This window comes from Aethalodelphis obliquidens, unplaced genomic scaffold (genome assembly GCF_003676395.1).
Source record: "Aethalodelphis obliquidens isolate GAN/ISIS:26980383/991018 unplaced genomic scaffold, ASM367639v1 scaffold13, whole genome shotgun sequence".
NCBI lineage: Eukaryota > Metazoa > Chordata > Mammalia > Artiodactyla > Delphinidae > Aethalodelphis > Aethalodelphis obliquidens.
In genome coordinates this window covers 20,624,966-20,641,290 of record NW_020837957.1, presented here as the reverse complement: position 1 = coordinate 20,641,290, position 16,325 = coordinate 20,624,966, and the positions used below count along the sequence as shown (strand labels likewise).

At 31.4% G+C, this 16,325-nt stretch overlaps 1 protein-coding gene across 7 annotated transcripts in view; it reads right to left on the bottom strand.

The window, feature by feature from the left end:
• PRKACB (protein kinase cAMP-activated catalytic subunit beta) overlaps window positions 1-16,325 on the bottom strand; it is a 143,616-nt gene that overhangs the window by 22,560 nt on the left and 104,731 nt on the right. For 3 of the 7 annotated variants that reach the window (XM_027114178.1, XM_027114174.1, XM_027114179.1), the window contains exons 4-9: window positions 12,223-12,321; window positions 11,116-11,198; window positions 8,274-8,400; window positions 6,836-6,931; window positions 3,688-3,810; window positions 1,041-2,038 (exon numbers count right to left, since the gene is read on the bottom strand). In XM_027114178.1, the coding sequence (XP_026969979.1) occupies window positions 2,030-2,038; window positions 3,688-3,810; window positions 6,836-6,931; window positions 8,274-8,400; window positions 11,116-11,198; window positions 12,223-12,321 (537 nt within the window). In that variant the 3' untranslated portion in view covers window positions 1,041-2,029. Of the gene's footprint in view, window positions 1-1,040; window positions 2,041-3,687; window positions 3,811-6,835; window positions 6,932-8,273; window positions 8,401-11,115; window positions 11,199-12,222; window positions 12,322-16,325 lie in introns of those variants that run through there. The other 4 variants (XM_027114173.1, XM_027114172.1, XM_027114175.1 and 1 more) reach the window with 2 other exon arrangements.

The following is a 16,325-nucleotide window of genomic DNA, read 5'->3' as shown; positions in this document are numbered from 1 at the left end:
GGGAATGTAAATTGATACAGCCACTATGGAGAACAGTATGGAGGTTCCTGAAAAAACTAAAAATAGAATTACCATATGATCCAACAATCCCACAACTGGGCACATACCCAGAGAAAACCACAATTCAAAAAAATACATGCACCCCAATATTCATTGCAGCATTATTCACAATAGCCAGGTCATGGAACCAAGCTAAATGTCCATCAACAGACAAATATATAAAGAAGATGTGATACATATATACAATGGAATATTACTTAGCCATAAAAAGGAACAAAATTGGGTTATTTATAGAGACATGGATGGACCTAGAGAGTGTCATACAGAGTGAAGTTAAGTCTGAAAGAGAAAAGCAAATATCATATATTAACGCATATATGTGGAATCTAGAAAAATGGTACAGATGAACCAGTTTGCTGGCAGAAAAAGAGACACAGATGTAGAGAACAAACGTATGGACACCAAGCGGGGGAAGTAGGGGGCATGGGTGGTGGGATGAATTGGGAGATTGAGATTGACATATATACACTAATATGTATAAAATAGATAAATAATAAGAACTTGCTGTATAGCACAGGGAAATGCACTTCGCTGTACAGTAGAAACTAACACAACATTGTAAAACAACTATACCCCAATAAAAATAAATAAATAAATACCACCTCCTCTGTTTTTTTTAAAGGCAAAATATGTGTAGGAGAGGATCTAACAAGCTGATTGATCATCTTTCTGTACATTTATAAATACCAGTTTGAATTAAAATATTGTAAATAGAGAAAGAACGTAAAAATCTAATGTTCAAATATATGTACTTTAATAATTAATCACTTCATTAAACACATTTCATTTAACTTTGATAAGTCAATGATACCTATAATCTTTATAACATTGTTTCCAAAAATATAATCAACATAAAATATTGTTGCATAAAATACCATGCTTTTTAAAAAAAGAAAAAATTCTGAATGCAAAGTATATTTTTAAATGTTATTTGATATCATTAAAACCATTAAAAAATTTAAATACAAATACAGGATCTGTAAGACCAAAAGTGGATTTTCAATGACTTGAACAATTAAAAAATTTGAAAACAAGTTCGTCTCCAATTTGACTTTTAGCTACTAACTAGAGAGACAATAATACTCTGTAATGTGGATAGAGATAACTTCTAGTTTGGATTTGAGTGCTGAAACAGATGGTTTTATTGGGAAATGTGAATATGATTTTACATTCAAATAATACAGATCCTAGAGATCACTTAATAACAATTATTTTGTTTTCACGAGTTCTACTTTATGCATAAAGAGAACAAGGAATGAAAACTTTACATCCAATATGGGGAGAGATAATCTGGCACCTTTAGTTAAAAACAATAGTACACCAAACACCCTATAGTATTTCTAATAAATAAAGGAAAAAAATCAGATATTGTGATATGATAAAATTTTATGTTGCTACTCTTCTCTTCTAAGGTGACCAGGATTTAAACTGTTACAATTTTAGAATTTATGCAGATTTAAATTTAAACCGTGTGCTACCATTGGATTCTAAATGTTAAAGTTTGATATGAAATAAAAACATATTCATAAGTAGCCAAAAAAAAATTACACAATGTACAATGATTGGCAAACAGAGGCCAATTCATACAGATGAAGATACATTTGTTTTAGCTAAAACAATTTTTCTAAGTAAATAAAATTTAGTTATGACAGCATCCTTGTCAGAAAATTTGATTCCTCCTATGAAATTAAGTATAAATAAAAGCAATATAGTAAAGATTCAGGAACTCTGTAATTAACTGTAATTAAATTATTTGGAACTATTACTATAATTTCTGCATTCTTAGTCTTTGTACTAGTAAAATATGCTTCTCCCATTCAGTTATTTAAAAGTATTTTAGTCCTCTCATTCTTCATATGACCTTTGGCCTTATTTTCTCTTGAGATTTTACATAATCACTTCTCAAATTCTTAAATAATAAACCACTGCCTTGTCTATTAATTTTTCTTGATTTTTTGTTTTGTTCATCTCAAAAGTTCTCTTACTTTGACTTTAATATTCTGCTGGGTGAAAACAATTACAAAGATAAGAAACCTGAAGCTTAGAGATCTACAAATGTAGCAGGGACAGCAGTAATACTTAATTACCTAAATATCAATACTTCGTCTGCCTTTCTATATTACTTTAGTGTGAATCTTTCAAAAACCTATCTTAGTTAGCTGTAAGAGGTATTTATTTTTTACCTTTGACATAGTTGAAGTATGCATTCTTTAGTTAGTCCCCTAGTTTGTGAACCTGCCATAATATAAAACTTCCTCCCATAAAATACAGTAAAATATAACTGAAAATCTTGTGATCCCTATAGACTGCATATGCACTATGACATATGGAACAACACTGTGTTGAGAGGTGGGTCCTAGGTGGCTGGAGAGACTCATTCTATTGGTGTCTTGTTCCATCCAGCTATTTAAATTTGGGTCTTAGTAACAAAGATAAATTATTATATTATGGACATTGAAGGTACCTTCTGAATAGCTGACATTATAAATTTTAAGTTCATGAATGCTAAGGGTCAGCTTTCATACGAAATATAGAACATGAATCTGGCTGAGATATAAAGAAACAGATTTTTCTTCTATCTCCTTCCAGATTCTTTAGGTTGATTAGGCTTATCTCTGCCTTTCACAAAATACAAAAAAGTCAACTATATCACATCTCAGGGAATGTCATGTCAAGACTGATGTTATATGATCAAAAACAAACAAACAAAACAAACTAATAGAGCATACCACATGTAGGAAAAGGAAAAATAAGGAAATATAAGGAAACTATCCCTTCCCATGAACTCTGTCATAAATGCATAGAAGGCCTTCTGGGAATTTTTGAAAGCCTACTGAATCAGGCTCATCTCTATTAAAACTGACTGCAGTATTTTTAAAAAGGATCTAATGCATGAGTTACGGCAAGAGTGAATGATTGACTTTAAACAAAATACTCTTGGAAACAAAATTAGGGATTATAAATGCAAAAGAAGAAAGGTTTATGGAGTAATTACAAAATGTAAAATACTCTGACTTATAGTACATCTACTCATATTCAAGAAGAATTAATGTTATTTTCATACTTGCTAAAGATCAATGGCAATTATAATCACATTAACATGAAAAACTGTTTACATCATTTCTATGAAGTCCCATCTTAAAAAGGCTTATCTATTCTATGTCTACTTCCAATTTTGTAATGTTTGACATAATTCAAACAAGTCTCTCCTAAAAAAGCAACGGCATATAAAAACAGCCCCTAAAACTTCTCTCCAAGCAGATACCCACATGAAATAACTAACAATTTTTATTTATTTGAAGGAATATGGAAGAATTAGGGCTATGATCCTGTGTTTTACAAGTGATAAAAATGCTAATAATGGAAACTGCTTTATTATTTTGCTAATATGTTTGTAAAATTGCCCTTTTTTACTTAAAAGACTTCAACGATTCAGTATTTACGCTATCTTAAATGAGTGCTGCTCATTTGAGCTGCTAAATATAAGGGCAGCAACTATGGATATTTCTGTCTTTTTCCCAATTTAGGGTAATATTCTGATGACATCAAATGGTTTCAATCTACAAAGCTTAAAATTCATTTATAGAAATAATGAATAATAAAGGAATAATAAATTGTATTACTTACCTTTCCGGAAACAATCTTTTCATAAATCTGAATTGGTTGGTCTGCAAAGAATGGGGGGTAGCCAGCTGCCATTTCATAGATTAACACTCCTAATGCCCACCAATCCACTGCCTTATTGTAGCCCTAAGATAAACCAACACCAAATGTCAATTATTACTTAATTCACTCAGAGGAGAATGAAGTCATAAATTATTTCAAAGTGATCTTCAAGCATATGAAAATTTTTAAAAAGCAGTTGCTGAGCAGTAATTCAGGATAAAATAAAAAATAAACAAAATGTATCAGGTCAGATTTGAATTAAACAAAGGGGCAAATTTCCAGATACTGAAATTGGATATTAGGAAATATTATTAAATCTTCCTAAAATCATTAAGAATATTAAAGACAATAAAAAATGCCCTGTTTAATTGGGATAATTTAGTTGTTGCTCAACAGTAGGAAGGGAATTGGACCAAATTACCCCTTAAAGCCCAATCTAGTTCCATAATATTATGAATCAGGTTTTCTAGAGAATACTTAGAAAGGTCAAAAGTTTTAAAATGAAAGAGTAGATATTGTACTTCATAATAAACAGTGGAGTTGACTTCAAAATATTCTATATTGTTGGGGTTAAGAGGGTGAATATACTCGGGATAATCCCATCCACTTCACAGGATCTTATGAAAGCTAAAAGTTTAATGTGGAACATAATAAATGTAAATATTTAAGTATACTTTATTCATCTAGTGTTTTGTTTCTCATCTCTAAAAGGTATACAAGAAAGATAACTAATTCATGGGATTTTGTGGGGACTACATCAAATGAAAGGAAATGATGTGTATAAAGAGTGTGTTGCAAACCAAATGTACAATTCTAAGGTTTCTTTTTTTTTCATGTTAAGCCTACTAAAATTAAGATTTAGAAGTACTGATAAGAAAATAAATAAGAATAAAATATTAACATGTTTATATAAAGTTTGTTATCAGCCATAATCAGTGTCAACTGGCACAAAAGATTATGGAAAAAAACAAAACAACTTGATCATGGAGAGAAATGAGCTGAGTTCTTGCCAGATCTTTTGGTCTGCCATCACATACAGCCTTTAATTACCTTCGCCACTCCCCCTAGTCCAACCTTTTTTCAAAAATTTAGCTTATAAACTATTTAATTTTCAAATTACTGGCTAAAATATAATAATATAGAGATTTTTTCTTTTTATTTCCTGCTTCTGTATGTTTTTAAAATGAGAGAGACTAGTAAAATAGTAATAGTACTTTGTTTTGCTAATAGAAATGGCATCAACTTTGCTTTAATTCTTTAAATTCAATTCATTAATAATGTAATTAGCATGTTTTTTTGCTATAATGAAAGCATGTAATGTTGAAACAGATCCTTTTACCAAACTGATTTCTATGTTTTGGATTGTGTACTAATGTTCATAATAAGTATTCCAGATGCTTTCAATACCCTAGGTATGGAAAACTAAAACAAATCATTAAGAAAAACTAAATTATAATAGAAAAATGGGCAAAGGACATGAACTAATAATTCATACACACAAAGAAATACCAAATGGCTATTAAGCATTAAAACAATCTAATAATCAGACATAAGACTTAGATATAATTAGATATAATTAGATAATTATCTTATATCTAATTAGATATAATTAGATAATATCTAATAATTAGATATCATTTACTGTCTATCAAATTAGTAATGGTTTTTAAAACAAGAATACCCAATGCTGGAGAAAGTGTGGTGAAACAGGTACTCTCAAACACTGCTGAGAAGTGCAAAATTGCTACAATCTTTTTGGACAGTGCTTTGGCAACATGTATTGAAAGCCTTAAAAATGTTCATACTCTCTGACCCTGTAATTCCATTTCTAGGAATCTATCCTAAAAAAATAATTTAAAATATAGAAAAAGCTTTATGTACAAAGATGTTTATCACAGTGATCTATAATCGAAAAAACTGAAATAACCTAAATACTCAACAATAGAAGAATGGCAAAATACAATATGGTACATTTTCAAATAAGCCATTAGAATTATATTTGCATGCTTATTATCATTCAAGTGAAAAAGCTGAATACAAAACTGTACATTCACTATAACATGCATAGAAAAATATATTAAAATGTTTTTTTTAAAAGGCTACCTCTGGATGGTAAGATTATAGGTTTTTTGATTCTTTCTTTATATTTTTCTATATTTTCCAAATTTCATACAGTGAATAGCTATTTCTTTTACCACATATATATATATATACACACATACAGTTTTTAAAGTTTTGGTCCCTACTATGTTATCATTATTTGTTAAATGTACTTAAAGAAGAAATATGTTAATGATATTTAGATTATAAAAGAGTAAAAGTTATAAATGATATAAATTATGTAAGATAATGAGAGGAACGCTGAAAGAATTATTTTATTCTAATACTTCTGTAGGTTAGCCAAATTTCAATGATTCAGGGGGTAGTTGTTCAATGTGTAATTATCAAAGCATCTGTGTTATCCCTTTCTCTTTCCTGGCTCCTGTGCCCAGTTATTATCAGTTGCTCCTTTCTGGCTTTCTCCACCAAGGGATGGCAGTAGAAAGGAAAACAAAAGTTAAATCATCCTTTGTGATACGATTAAAAATTTCTCTCACCACATTTTGCACTGTTTAGAAAAGCAGAACTGTATTCAATAAGACTATAACTATTCAATTGCTATAATATTCCTATTTTTAAACTAAAATTTTAAAAAATAATTCACATACATTTTTTTTCATTTAAGTGGTAAAGTTGAAACAAAGGAAGAATTGACAACTAGTACATGTCGTCTTTAGTTTGCCTCTTGGTTGTAACCCAGAGCAAGGGCCTCCTCGCCCTCCTGTATTGGGAATAATTATGAATAGGCTATGCTTTTGGCTTCAAAACATGCGTCTAGAGGTCAGATTTATTCATACTAATTCTCTCAGATTCAGAGTTAAAATCACCAGTTAATGGGATTACTGGTAGACTCTAAACAATTACTTTTTAGTAATTATGAACAAATAGATTTAAATTCATATTTAGATTAAACATGTAAAATTAGATCAATAAACTTTTTTTTTATAAAAGTCCACAGTGATGCATGCCTTATATTTCTACTTCTTACATAACTACATTATAAATATACCTTGCTGAGAATTATTTCTGGAGCCAAATATTCTGGAGTGCCACATAAGGTCCAAGTTCTGCCTTTAACTCTTTTGGCAAACCCAAAGTCTGTGACCTATAAAAGACAAAAAAACTTGTAAACATTTATTATTTCATAATAAATGTACTACTGTACCTAAGTTGAAAGTTAAAAATCAGAGTTAAAATTAACACCATGAAAAAAATTAAGTCAATGTAATTGACACTAATCCAAGAAGGCACTGTTTAGTGAATAAAGGTTAAAGCAACCCATGCTGGAGAACCTTTCCCTGACACAAACAAAGACACAAATGAACCAAAAAAAAAAATAGTTTTAATAAAAATGAAGCAGTGCTAGGAGTGTTCCTTAAGTCCAGCATTGTCTTCTGCCCTTAATTACATCCTCAGAAGTGCAAAAGCATCACTGGGAGAATCTTAATAACTGAGTAAAAAGGAATGCTCTCATTCTATTGATAGTACAAATGGAAAGAAAACACTACCACCAGTCCATTATTGGTAGCTGGGCCTCCTTTCGTAGCTGTACTGTAGTGTTAAAAAGCATGGACTCTTGGGACAGGCTGACGGGGTTCAATTATGACTCTACGTGTGTGACCTTGCTGTTCCTTAGTTTCATTAATGTTAAAATGAGGACAACAATAGTATTTACATTTCATAGTGTTATCAGAATTAAAAGAGGTGATACATGTAAAAACACTTAGAATAATGCCTGGCACTAAGTGAGTACTCACAAATTTAGCTATTATTTCTTTACGCAGGAGCCTGAAATCAGTTTACAACTTCTAATTTCTATTACTGACCTTCCATCTTGGCAAAAGTACACGATGCCCCATACATGCCCCTATGTCACATGTAGGGAGAAAAAAAATCTCCAAAGAAGGAAGTCTAATGCTTACGGTACATACTATAGATTGCTTGACTCAACAGATTCTAGCTCGCCTTCCTGAGCTATAGAAACTGTCACACTAAAAATTATATTTAACTATAGACTAAGGGAGATAGAAACAGGTTCCATCTTTTTTTTTTTTTTTTTTTTGCGGTACGCGGGCCTTTCACTGTTGTGGCCTCTCACATTGCGGAGCACAGGCTCCGGACGCGCAGGCCCAGCGGCCATGGCTCACGGGCCCAGCCGCTCCGCGGCATGTGGGATCTTCCCGGACCGGGGCACGAACCCGTGTCCCCTGCATCGGCAGGCAGACTCTCAACCACTGCGCCACCAGGGAAGCCCCAGGTTCCATCTTTGATGGAACTTTTGGTTCTGTAATAGCAACAGAACTGTGAGCTCAATTTAAACTGTTAGGAAGAATTGTCTCCCTCAAAGAAAAAAAAAAGAATCCAATATTGGTAGTTGTGGTTAAATACATATAACTTCTTACCTAGTATTTCTCAAATACGTTATATATAATGTGTTCAAGTCATACCTGGATATAACCTTGATGGTCAATTAAGAGATTTTCAGGTTTTAGATCTCTGTAGATGAGGTCTAGTGAATGGAGGTACTCGAATGTTAGCACTATCTGAGCTGCATAGAACCGTGCATGGGGTTCACTACAAAGAAACAAAACATTGATTTCAGTAAAATGGGTTAACATATAGTAATTAGTAGATTATACAAAAAAAAAAATAACATGAGGTAGAGGCATTTTGGGAGCAAAAAAATTTTTTTTTCTTTTAAACATATGTAAAGAAACATGTTAGTTTCCAAATATTTACTAAATCTATAAATCATCTTCAAATAATGCTTTGATATACTTAGTGGGCAGCATATGTTGAAGAAAACTTAACTCTCAGATTGTCATTGTAATTTAAATTATTATTGGCCATGTTAGAAGACATTGAGAATGACTGAAAAGCACCAGTTAGATTATCTGTCAGGGCAATTGCTATTAATGATAGGCTCATTTCATCTACCTTTCTCATAAATTTCAAGTACTTAAAGAATTTCTGCATTAATCTGCAGATTTATGCCATTTTACCCAGGCTGTTACTATTACAAAAGTGACATATGCTCATTATAGAAAAAAAGCCATAAAATATTAATGAAGAATAAAGATACCAATAATCCCATTCAGAAACCAGATTCAATCATGGTATCTAAATTTCCAAATCTTCTACTATGCATATTTATACAGATACCTGAACATAGGTATAATCTGTATATTTAGGTAAATAAACACAGTTCTGGATACACAGATTAACTGATAGATTATGGTAATTTTGATGCCATATTCTGAGTATTACTCCAAAAGGATGTACTGTTTTCTAGTTTGAGTTTCTATTTCATCTTGTAGTGTATACACTGAATTCTTCTAATCTTCCTGATATATTGCAATGACTTTCAGATTTGTGTCCTCAATGAACAACCTTAACTGTGAATAGAATTTCCCTCAAGATGGTTGACATGAGTTTGATCTGGTAGCACCAAAAATAGGAATTCTAAAAAGAGATTGTATATGCTACTCCTTTTGCTTGTCACTCACTATATTTCCAAGGTCCTAGCCTGATACACACCAAGTGCTCAGAAAATATTTGTTAAATGAATGAATATGTGAAGAAAAACACTTTTGTGGCAATATTTTATAATATCCTTCCAGTTCCAGCCCTATCATGACACTGTTACAAGGTATACCATATGTCCTATGACAAGGAATGAGAATACTGTAAAGGGAGATTAAAAGAATCATCCAGGTCATTGAAATATTTATCCCTAATTTTGGAAACGTTTGACCTGGGAAGTCCCCTCTCATTTTCTTCATACACCCGTTAATATAAGATGCATTTATCATCTTATCATCATAAACATAAGATGCACTCAGCATTTTATGTTTATCTCCACACTGGTGTTTGATTGGAGGTACACAAACATTACATAGATCTTTAATCAAACTGTTGAAAGGTCAGAGCAAAATATTCTATAAGGAACATTTAATGTTGTAGCAGCTTTAAGTCTAGACAGTTACTATTTAAGTAGAGAATCGTAATGACTCCATTGATTCTGATTAGAACCATGCTCAACAATAACTCAGTCTTCCTGTTGCCTCAAAGTTTCTAAGGTGGGAGTTAGCAACCTTTCAAGTATATAAATAGTATGTGTGAAAGGTTAGAAACGACAATGCCTGTGTGTGAATTATGTCAATCAACTTGCTTTCCTCTTAGTATCAAGTTAAGTATTAAAGAAATAAGAGTGTGGGGAGTTGCAAAGAAAAGAAATAATCACAGAAAATGGATAAAATATTTTTTGAAGACAGGTTAAGGTGTGGTAATTCAGTGTAAAACTCTAAATTATCATAGGGCAACATGAGAATTCTGGACCTGCCTGGACAAGGAGTGTAGGAGAGGACAACAGGAAGTTAAAAAAAATCATTAAAGAGAAGTTACTCTGTATCAGCACAGTGCCTGACATATATTAGGTGTCCTGTACATATTAGGTCAATAAATGAATTTTGGTTTAGGCCTCAGGTAACTAAAATAACTCTCATTCTGGCCCATTACTGAATATGATCTCATGGTAATCCAAGTCTACCATCATGTTTTCATGAATTGAATTACCATCTACAGTCTTGTTTGAATTCATACTGATGTTTTAATTAATGTCAATATACAGTATACTGAACAAAGCTGGACCTGCTCTTGGTTTCAGCTTCATTCTAATAGTGATTTTAAATGAACAGTAGTAGCTTACAAACTATTACACACAGGTAAAGTTAACAAAATGTGTAAACTCTTTTAATAACTGTGTGACCTTATTAGTAATAACCTAATGACAAGGTACAAACTCCTTTTAAATTACATATATATGTTTAAAACTCAACATGGCAACAACGTTAAGGAGAATAAATCTGTGCAAAACAAACTTTCATAATTTTATCACTATGATATCAATGATTATCTTTTCTATATATTTATTTCTTATCTTCATCCTTACACAAACCTCTTCCCCAGAGATGTATTATTAATATTTATTCAGTAAACACTGGTCTAAATTCAATAAATTTTTGCAATATCTGGATAGTCTTCAAATAATGGACCCTCATGATACCTACCAATGCTAGAATATTTATACTGCTATCATGGTGCTTTTATTTAATTTTTAAAACTCAGTATGATGTGGCCTCTTATTAATGTTTCCATGTAACTCTTCATATAGCTAAAATATTACTAAATTAAATGAAATAAATTTTTAACATTGACAATAACTTAAAAGTTTGGTTTAAAACAAACACACAGCATATAAAGATTTGAGGAGTGTAAAGTGTTAGTTACCTGAACCTTCCAATTCTTCTTAGATGTGAAAACATTTCACCACCAGGGACATATTCCATAACCATGTATAAATTAGAATTATCCTATGAACAAATAAAAAGGATAACTAAATCAAAATTATGAAACATTATTTTGCACGAAAATATTTTAAGATAACACCATGTTCAATTAGAAAAAGACAAATTAAAAAATCTGATACATTACTAACATTGGGAAATAGAGAATAAATGGAAAAGGCCCTAACTTTTCTACACTGGGGCACTTATTTTCTCCCCCCTGGTACTCTTGCCACAGACTAGTATGGGATTTTTGCTGTTCCTGCTCTTGCAGGGAACACTTAACTCTTGAACACTTAAACACTGTGGCAATGACGTAATGCTATAGTGTAAGCAAAAGTTAAAAAACAATTTGAAAAAGTTAGTAAGAATATTTACATTTTATGTACTAAATTAGGTCAGAGAGATTAACGATTTTTAACATCATCCTAAATACACAGATCTTCATTTGATTTAAAGAATAAAGGAGGAAAAAGGCTAAAATGTTCCATATTAATCAATTGGTAGAGAGATGCTAAGTATCATTCCAAAAAGCTGAAAAGCTGCCAACTTAAAGAATAAACCTTGTGCAACTTTATGAGGTGCTTGAGCAGAGGGCCAAAGATTGTTCTGCTTCAAATAAATGAAAAGGCTAGAGCACAAATTACTAAGTAAAAGACGACAGTGAGATTGCAGCAGCAAAGGTTCAAGAGAAGAAGGTATGTGGGTGTATTCATTAGTATGAGTGTAAGATTTGCTTAATAAGATGTCACTATGAATTTTGATAAATTAAAATACTTGATTTTATAATACCATTTCATGAAAAATTACACATTAACAAAGTTAATTACACATTAACTTTAACAATTTCCTCAATAAGAATCAAAACCTTTTCAAATGTCACCTAAGTTTTTAAGCACAATAGGACTTAATTACAAAAAATCTAAATATATTACTTTTTTGTTTATTCATTTTCTCCAGGTTTATCATATAGATTAGAATCCTATTATAACTTTGTAATTTAAAAACTATGAAGTTGAAAATATCTCATTTAGATAGAAGTAAAATTTACCTTAAAAGAATACTCCAGTCGAACAAGAAAAGGAAAATTCACTGCCTGTAATATTCTTTTCTCATTCAAAGTATGCTCTATTTGCTTCAGTTTAACAACCTGTAATTGACAAAAAAAAGATATATTTATGTATTTGAACAAACTTTAAAAGCTGTTATAATTTTAAAAGAAAAAAAAGTTTTCCATATCATGATGAACTTGGATAAACAAAATTGCTATCTTAGATAAGGATAATAATAATAACTACCAACTAGGCTTATCAGACTCAAATGAAAAACCTAACAGAGGTTTAAAACTTGGTCTTCGGAAGGTTAACTATAATTTTCAGTAAAGAAGCAAGAGCTAAGAAAAAAGGGACTCATAATAAATTACTTAAAAAATTAATATGTGAAAATACTTAGGTCCTAATGACTTATAGTCCACTAAAAGAGCTGGCACAAATTACTGTAATAAGTAGGTACTGATTTTAAATCTTGAGAAGATAAGCAAGAAAATTAAAGATTGAGGAAAAGTCAATAACTAAAAAACAGGAGGTAAAAATGAACAATCTGTTAATTTCATAATACCTGAATAAATACAAGAACATTTGCAGAGCCATAAAATATTGACAAAAATGACTATGTCTTTATAACAAATAAGGTCATATAGGATTAATCAAGCTTCCACTGGATTGTCTAATCAATCAGGTACATAGTAGGGAAAGAAACCTATCTTGACTTCATGAAGACTGTGATTCTATTCCACATGTGATTCTATTCTGAATTTAAGAAAAACAGGGTTTTGTATATGTGTAAATCATTAGGAAGTGGCATTTTTTCTTGACAGAGGCTTATTGTCAGTGTGGGGTAGTCACAGAACTCGAGAAGTTGAACATGAATAAGAAAGGTTATCAAAGATACCATCCATTATTAGGATATAAAATTATAGTATAAAAATAATGCTGAGTAAAGAATAATTGACTAAGAGTCAGAAGACCTGTGTTCTCTAGACCTTCTATTCAACCAGTGTGTGACACTGGAGATGTTATTTCAACTCGTCGGACCTCAGCTGCTTTTTTTTACCTGAAAACATGAAGTGAATGAATCACTATTGTCCACATTCTAACTGGTTACAGAACCAATTAGTTCATATTTATCACAATAAATTATATAACATTAGCTGGAGAATTATTGTTGCTTTGTGTTTACTTTTTATTAATAGACTGGTTGTTTTTAAGCAGTTTCAGGTTCACAGCAGAACTGAACACAAAGTACAGAGATTTCCCATATACCCCCTGCCTCCACACATGCATAGTCTCCTCCATTATCGACATTCTTCACCAGAGTGCACACTTGTTACAATTAATGAACCTACAGTGACCCATCATTATCACCCATTAATTTCATTAGGGTTCACTCTTGGTGTTGTACATTCTATGGGTTTGGACAAATGTGTAATGACATGAACCCACCATTATAATATACAGAGTAGTTTCACTGCCCTAAAAATCCTCTGTGTCCCACTTATTCAACCCTCCCTTCCCATCAAAACCAGGCAACCACTAGTATTTTTACTGTCTCCATTGTTCTGCTTTTTCCAGAATGTTCCATAGGTGGAATCATATAGTATTTATTTAGCCTTTTCAGATTGGCTTCTTTCACTTAGTTTATGCGTTTAGTTTCCTCCATGTCTTTTCATGGCTTGATAGCTCATTTTTCTTTTTTTTAGCATTGAATAACATTCCATTGTTTGGATATACCAGTGTTTACTTTTATGTATTACAATATACACTGGGTTTTTAGTTAGGCATAGACAATGTGTTACCTTGTGAAATAAGTAATGAAAACTGTAACAGAGAGGCTTTCTGCATTATAGCCTTAAGCCAAATGTGTGTGTATGTTGGGGGGCATAACAATTAAAATGAATCTAAGACATATGAGGTGGCAAAGCAAATAATGTTGGTTAATTTTTAAATTAATTTTTAAAATTAACTAATTAAATTTTAATTTACTTTTAAATATGCATATCTACTACATGTAAGGCACAAGTGCAACAGAGATAAGGACAAGAGAGTATCTCCCTTCATGCTCCATAAAATTTACTTGAAAGTATGATGCATAAATATGAGAACAGCAATTTATGAATAACTGCCAAATGAGAGTTATGATGTTATAACTCTTCAGAGGAGAAAATGTTTACATTAGGTCTAGTACATAATCTTTCTGAGTCCAAGATTCTTTATAAAATGCTGATGATAATTATAATACCTACTTTGAAAGTGACTGTGTAGCACAATACATGTCAAGTGATTAACACAGTGCTTTACACAAAGTAAAAGCTCAATAAATGTCAATTGTTATTATAATCTATTAAAAAAGGTGAGAGCTCAGCTGGGTCTTAAAGATGGATAGATATCAAAGGTTAGAAAAACATAGAGGAGTAGTACAGTCAGGGTTAATATCCAGAACCATTACCTGAAGGGGGAAAATATAGAAAGATAAGTCTTCTATACTTAGATAAATAGTACTAGAGATGTAATGTACAACATGATAAATATAATTAACACTGCTGTATGTTACATATGAAAGCTGCTGAGAGTAAATCTAAGAGTTCTCATCACAAGGAAAAAAATTTTTTTCTTTTTCTTTTATTTTGCTTCTATCAGAAGATGGATATTCACTAAACTTATTATGGTGATCATTTCATGATGTTATTATATAAATCAAATCATTACTAATACAGGCTATATGTCAATTATATATCATTAAAACTGGAAAGAAAAAAAAAGGTAAGTCTGATTGCTAATTCCATTTGGTAATAGCTTAGGACAGTGCTTCTCAAAATTTGGTGATGAAGTATGCCAGAATGGCAGAGAAAATTAACAAGTACCCCTGGGAATATAGCCCATGTTTTATTTTCAAAATTCAAATAAAATTTATATTTACTTCTTAATATTTATGTTAATTTAAATATATATATTTAAAAGCACTTCTAAATAATTACTTATCAGCTGACTTTTTTTTAGCCAAACACTTGAGAAGATATTAATATAGAAGATAGGCCATGTATCACCGCATATTACCCTGCACCACCCAGCAGAGCACCAAATACTCCTGTGAGTCAAGTTTCAATCAGAGAAGTAGAGAATAGAGGACATGTAGGAAAAGTGTCAAATAAGCCTATAGTGGAGTCTGGAAGAAAATTATAAAGTGCTTGAAAGTAGGCTGCAGAGCTCTGGCTTCATTTAATAAACATCAGGAAGCTTTCTGACTAAGTGAAATGATATGATATGGTAAGAAAACTTCACTGGCAACGAGGAGGGTGAATTAGTACAGGGGGAAAAGTGTGGGGTTGTGAAAATTAATTAAGATGCTATTGTGAAAGCCCAGTTAACGTTAGTGAGAGACCAAATTATGTGGTGGTAGAAAGAATCTTAGGGATAACAAATACATTTCAAAGGAAAAATTAAACAAGGAGTGGAGGCACAGAAATCAGACAAAGCTTGTGCAAATTCCTAGTTCATCTTACTAGCTGTTTGACTTTGGAAAAATTACTTAAATAGGTTATGGGCTTAAAAGGGAAATTAATGTCACACAAAGTTGTTGGGAAGATTCACTGATACAATAATATAAAGTACCTAGCAATGCTAGACATATAGTAAGGAATAAAGAAATGAGATTTCCTTGATTTCTGCACTGATTTTCTTCCCCATGCTCCATACACTATAAGATAGAAGCCAAAAAGAGTTAATTGAAAGATTTATGGCAAAAAGGTTATTATGGAGTGTTATTTTATTACTTATCTTTAGCAAATTACAGTAAATAAACTTGAAAAAAATTCAGAACATAAACACTTTGTCCTAATTATGAATAGATCCAGAACATTGCCACAGTAGAAATGACTTCAAATGGCAGCTATTCTTCTGGAAAATGCTCTTTCACCAATATTTAATCAATGAGTTAATCTTCTCAGTAACTTATCTTACTTCTCACTACCTTACTAAAAAAGAAATTTGAAACTTCCCTAAATACTTTAAAGCATAAAAATGGTATCGTTTGTAATCCTTTTAATATTTTATGACTAGAGTACATTCTGTTAACATCTTAACAAAAAATATGAGGGAC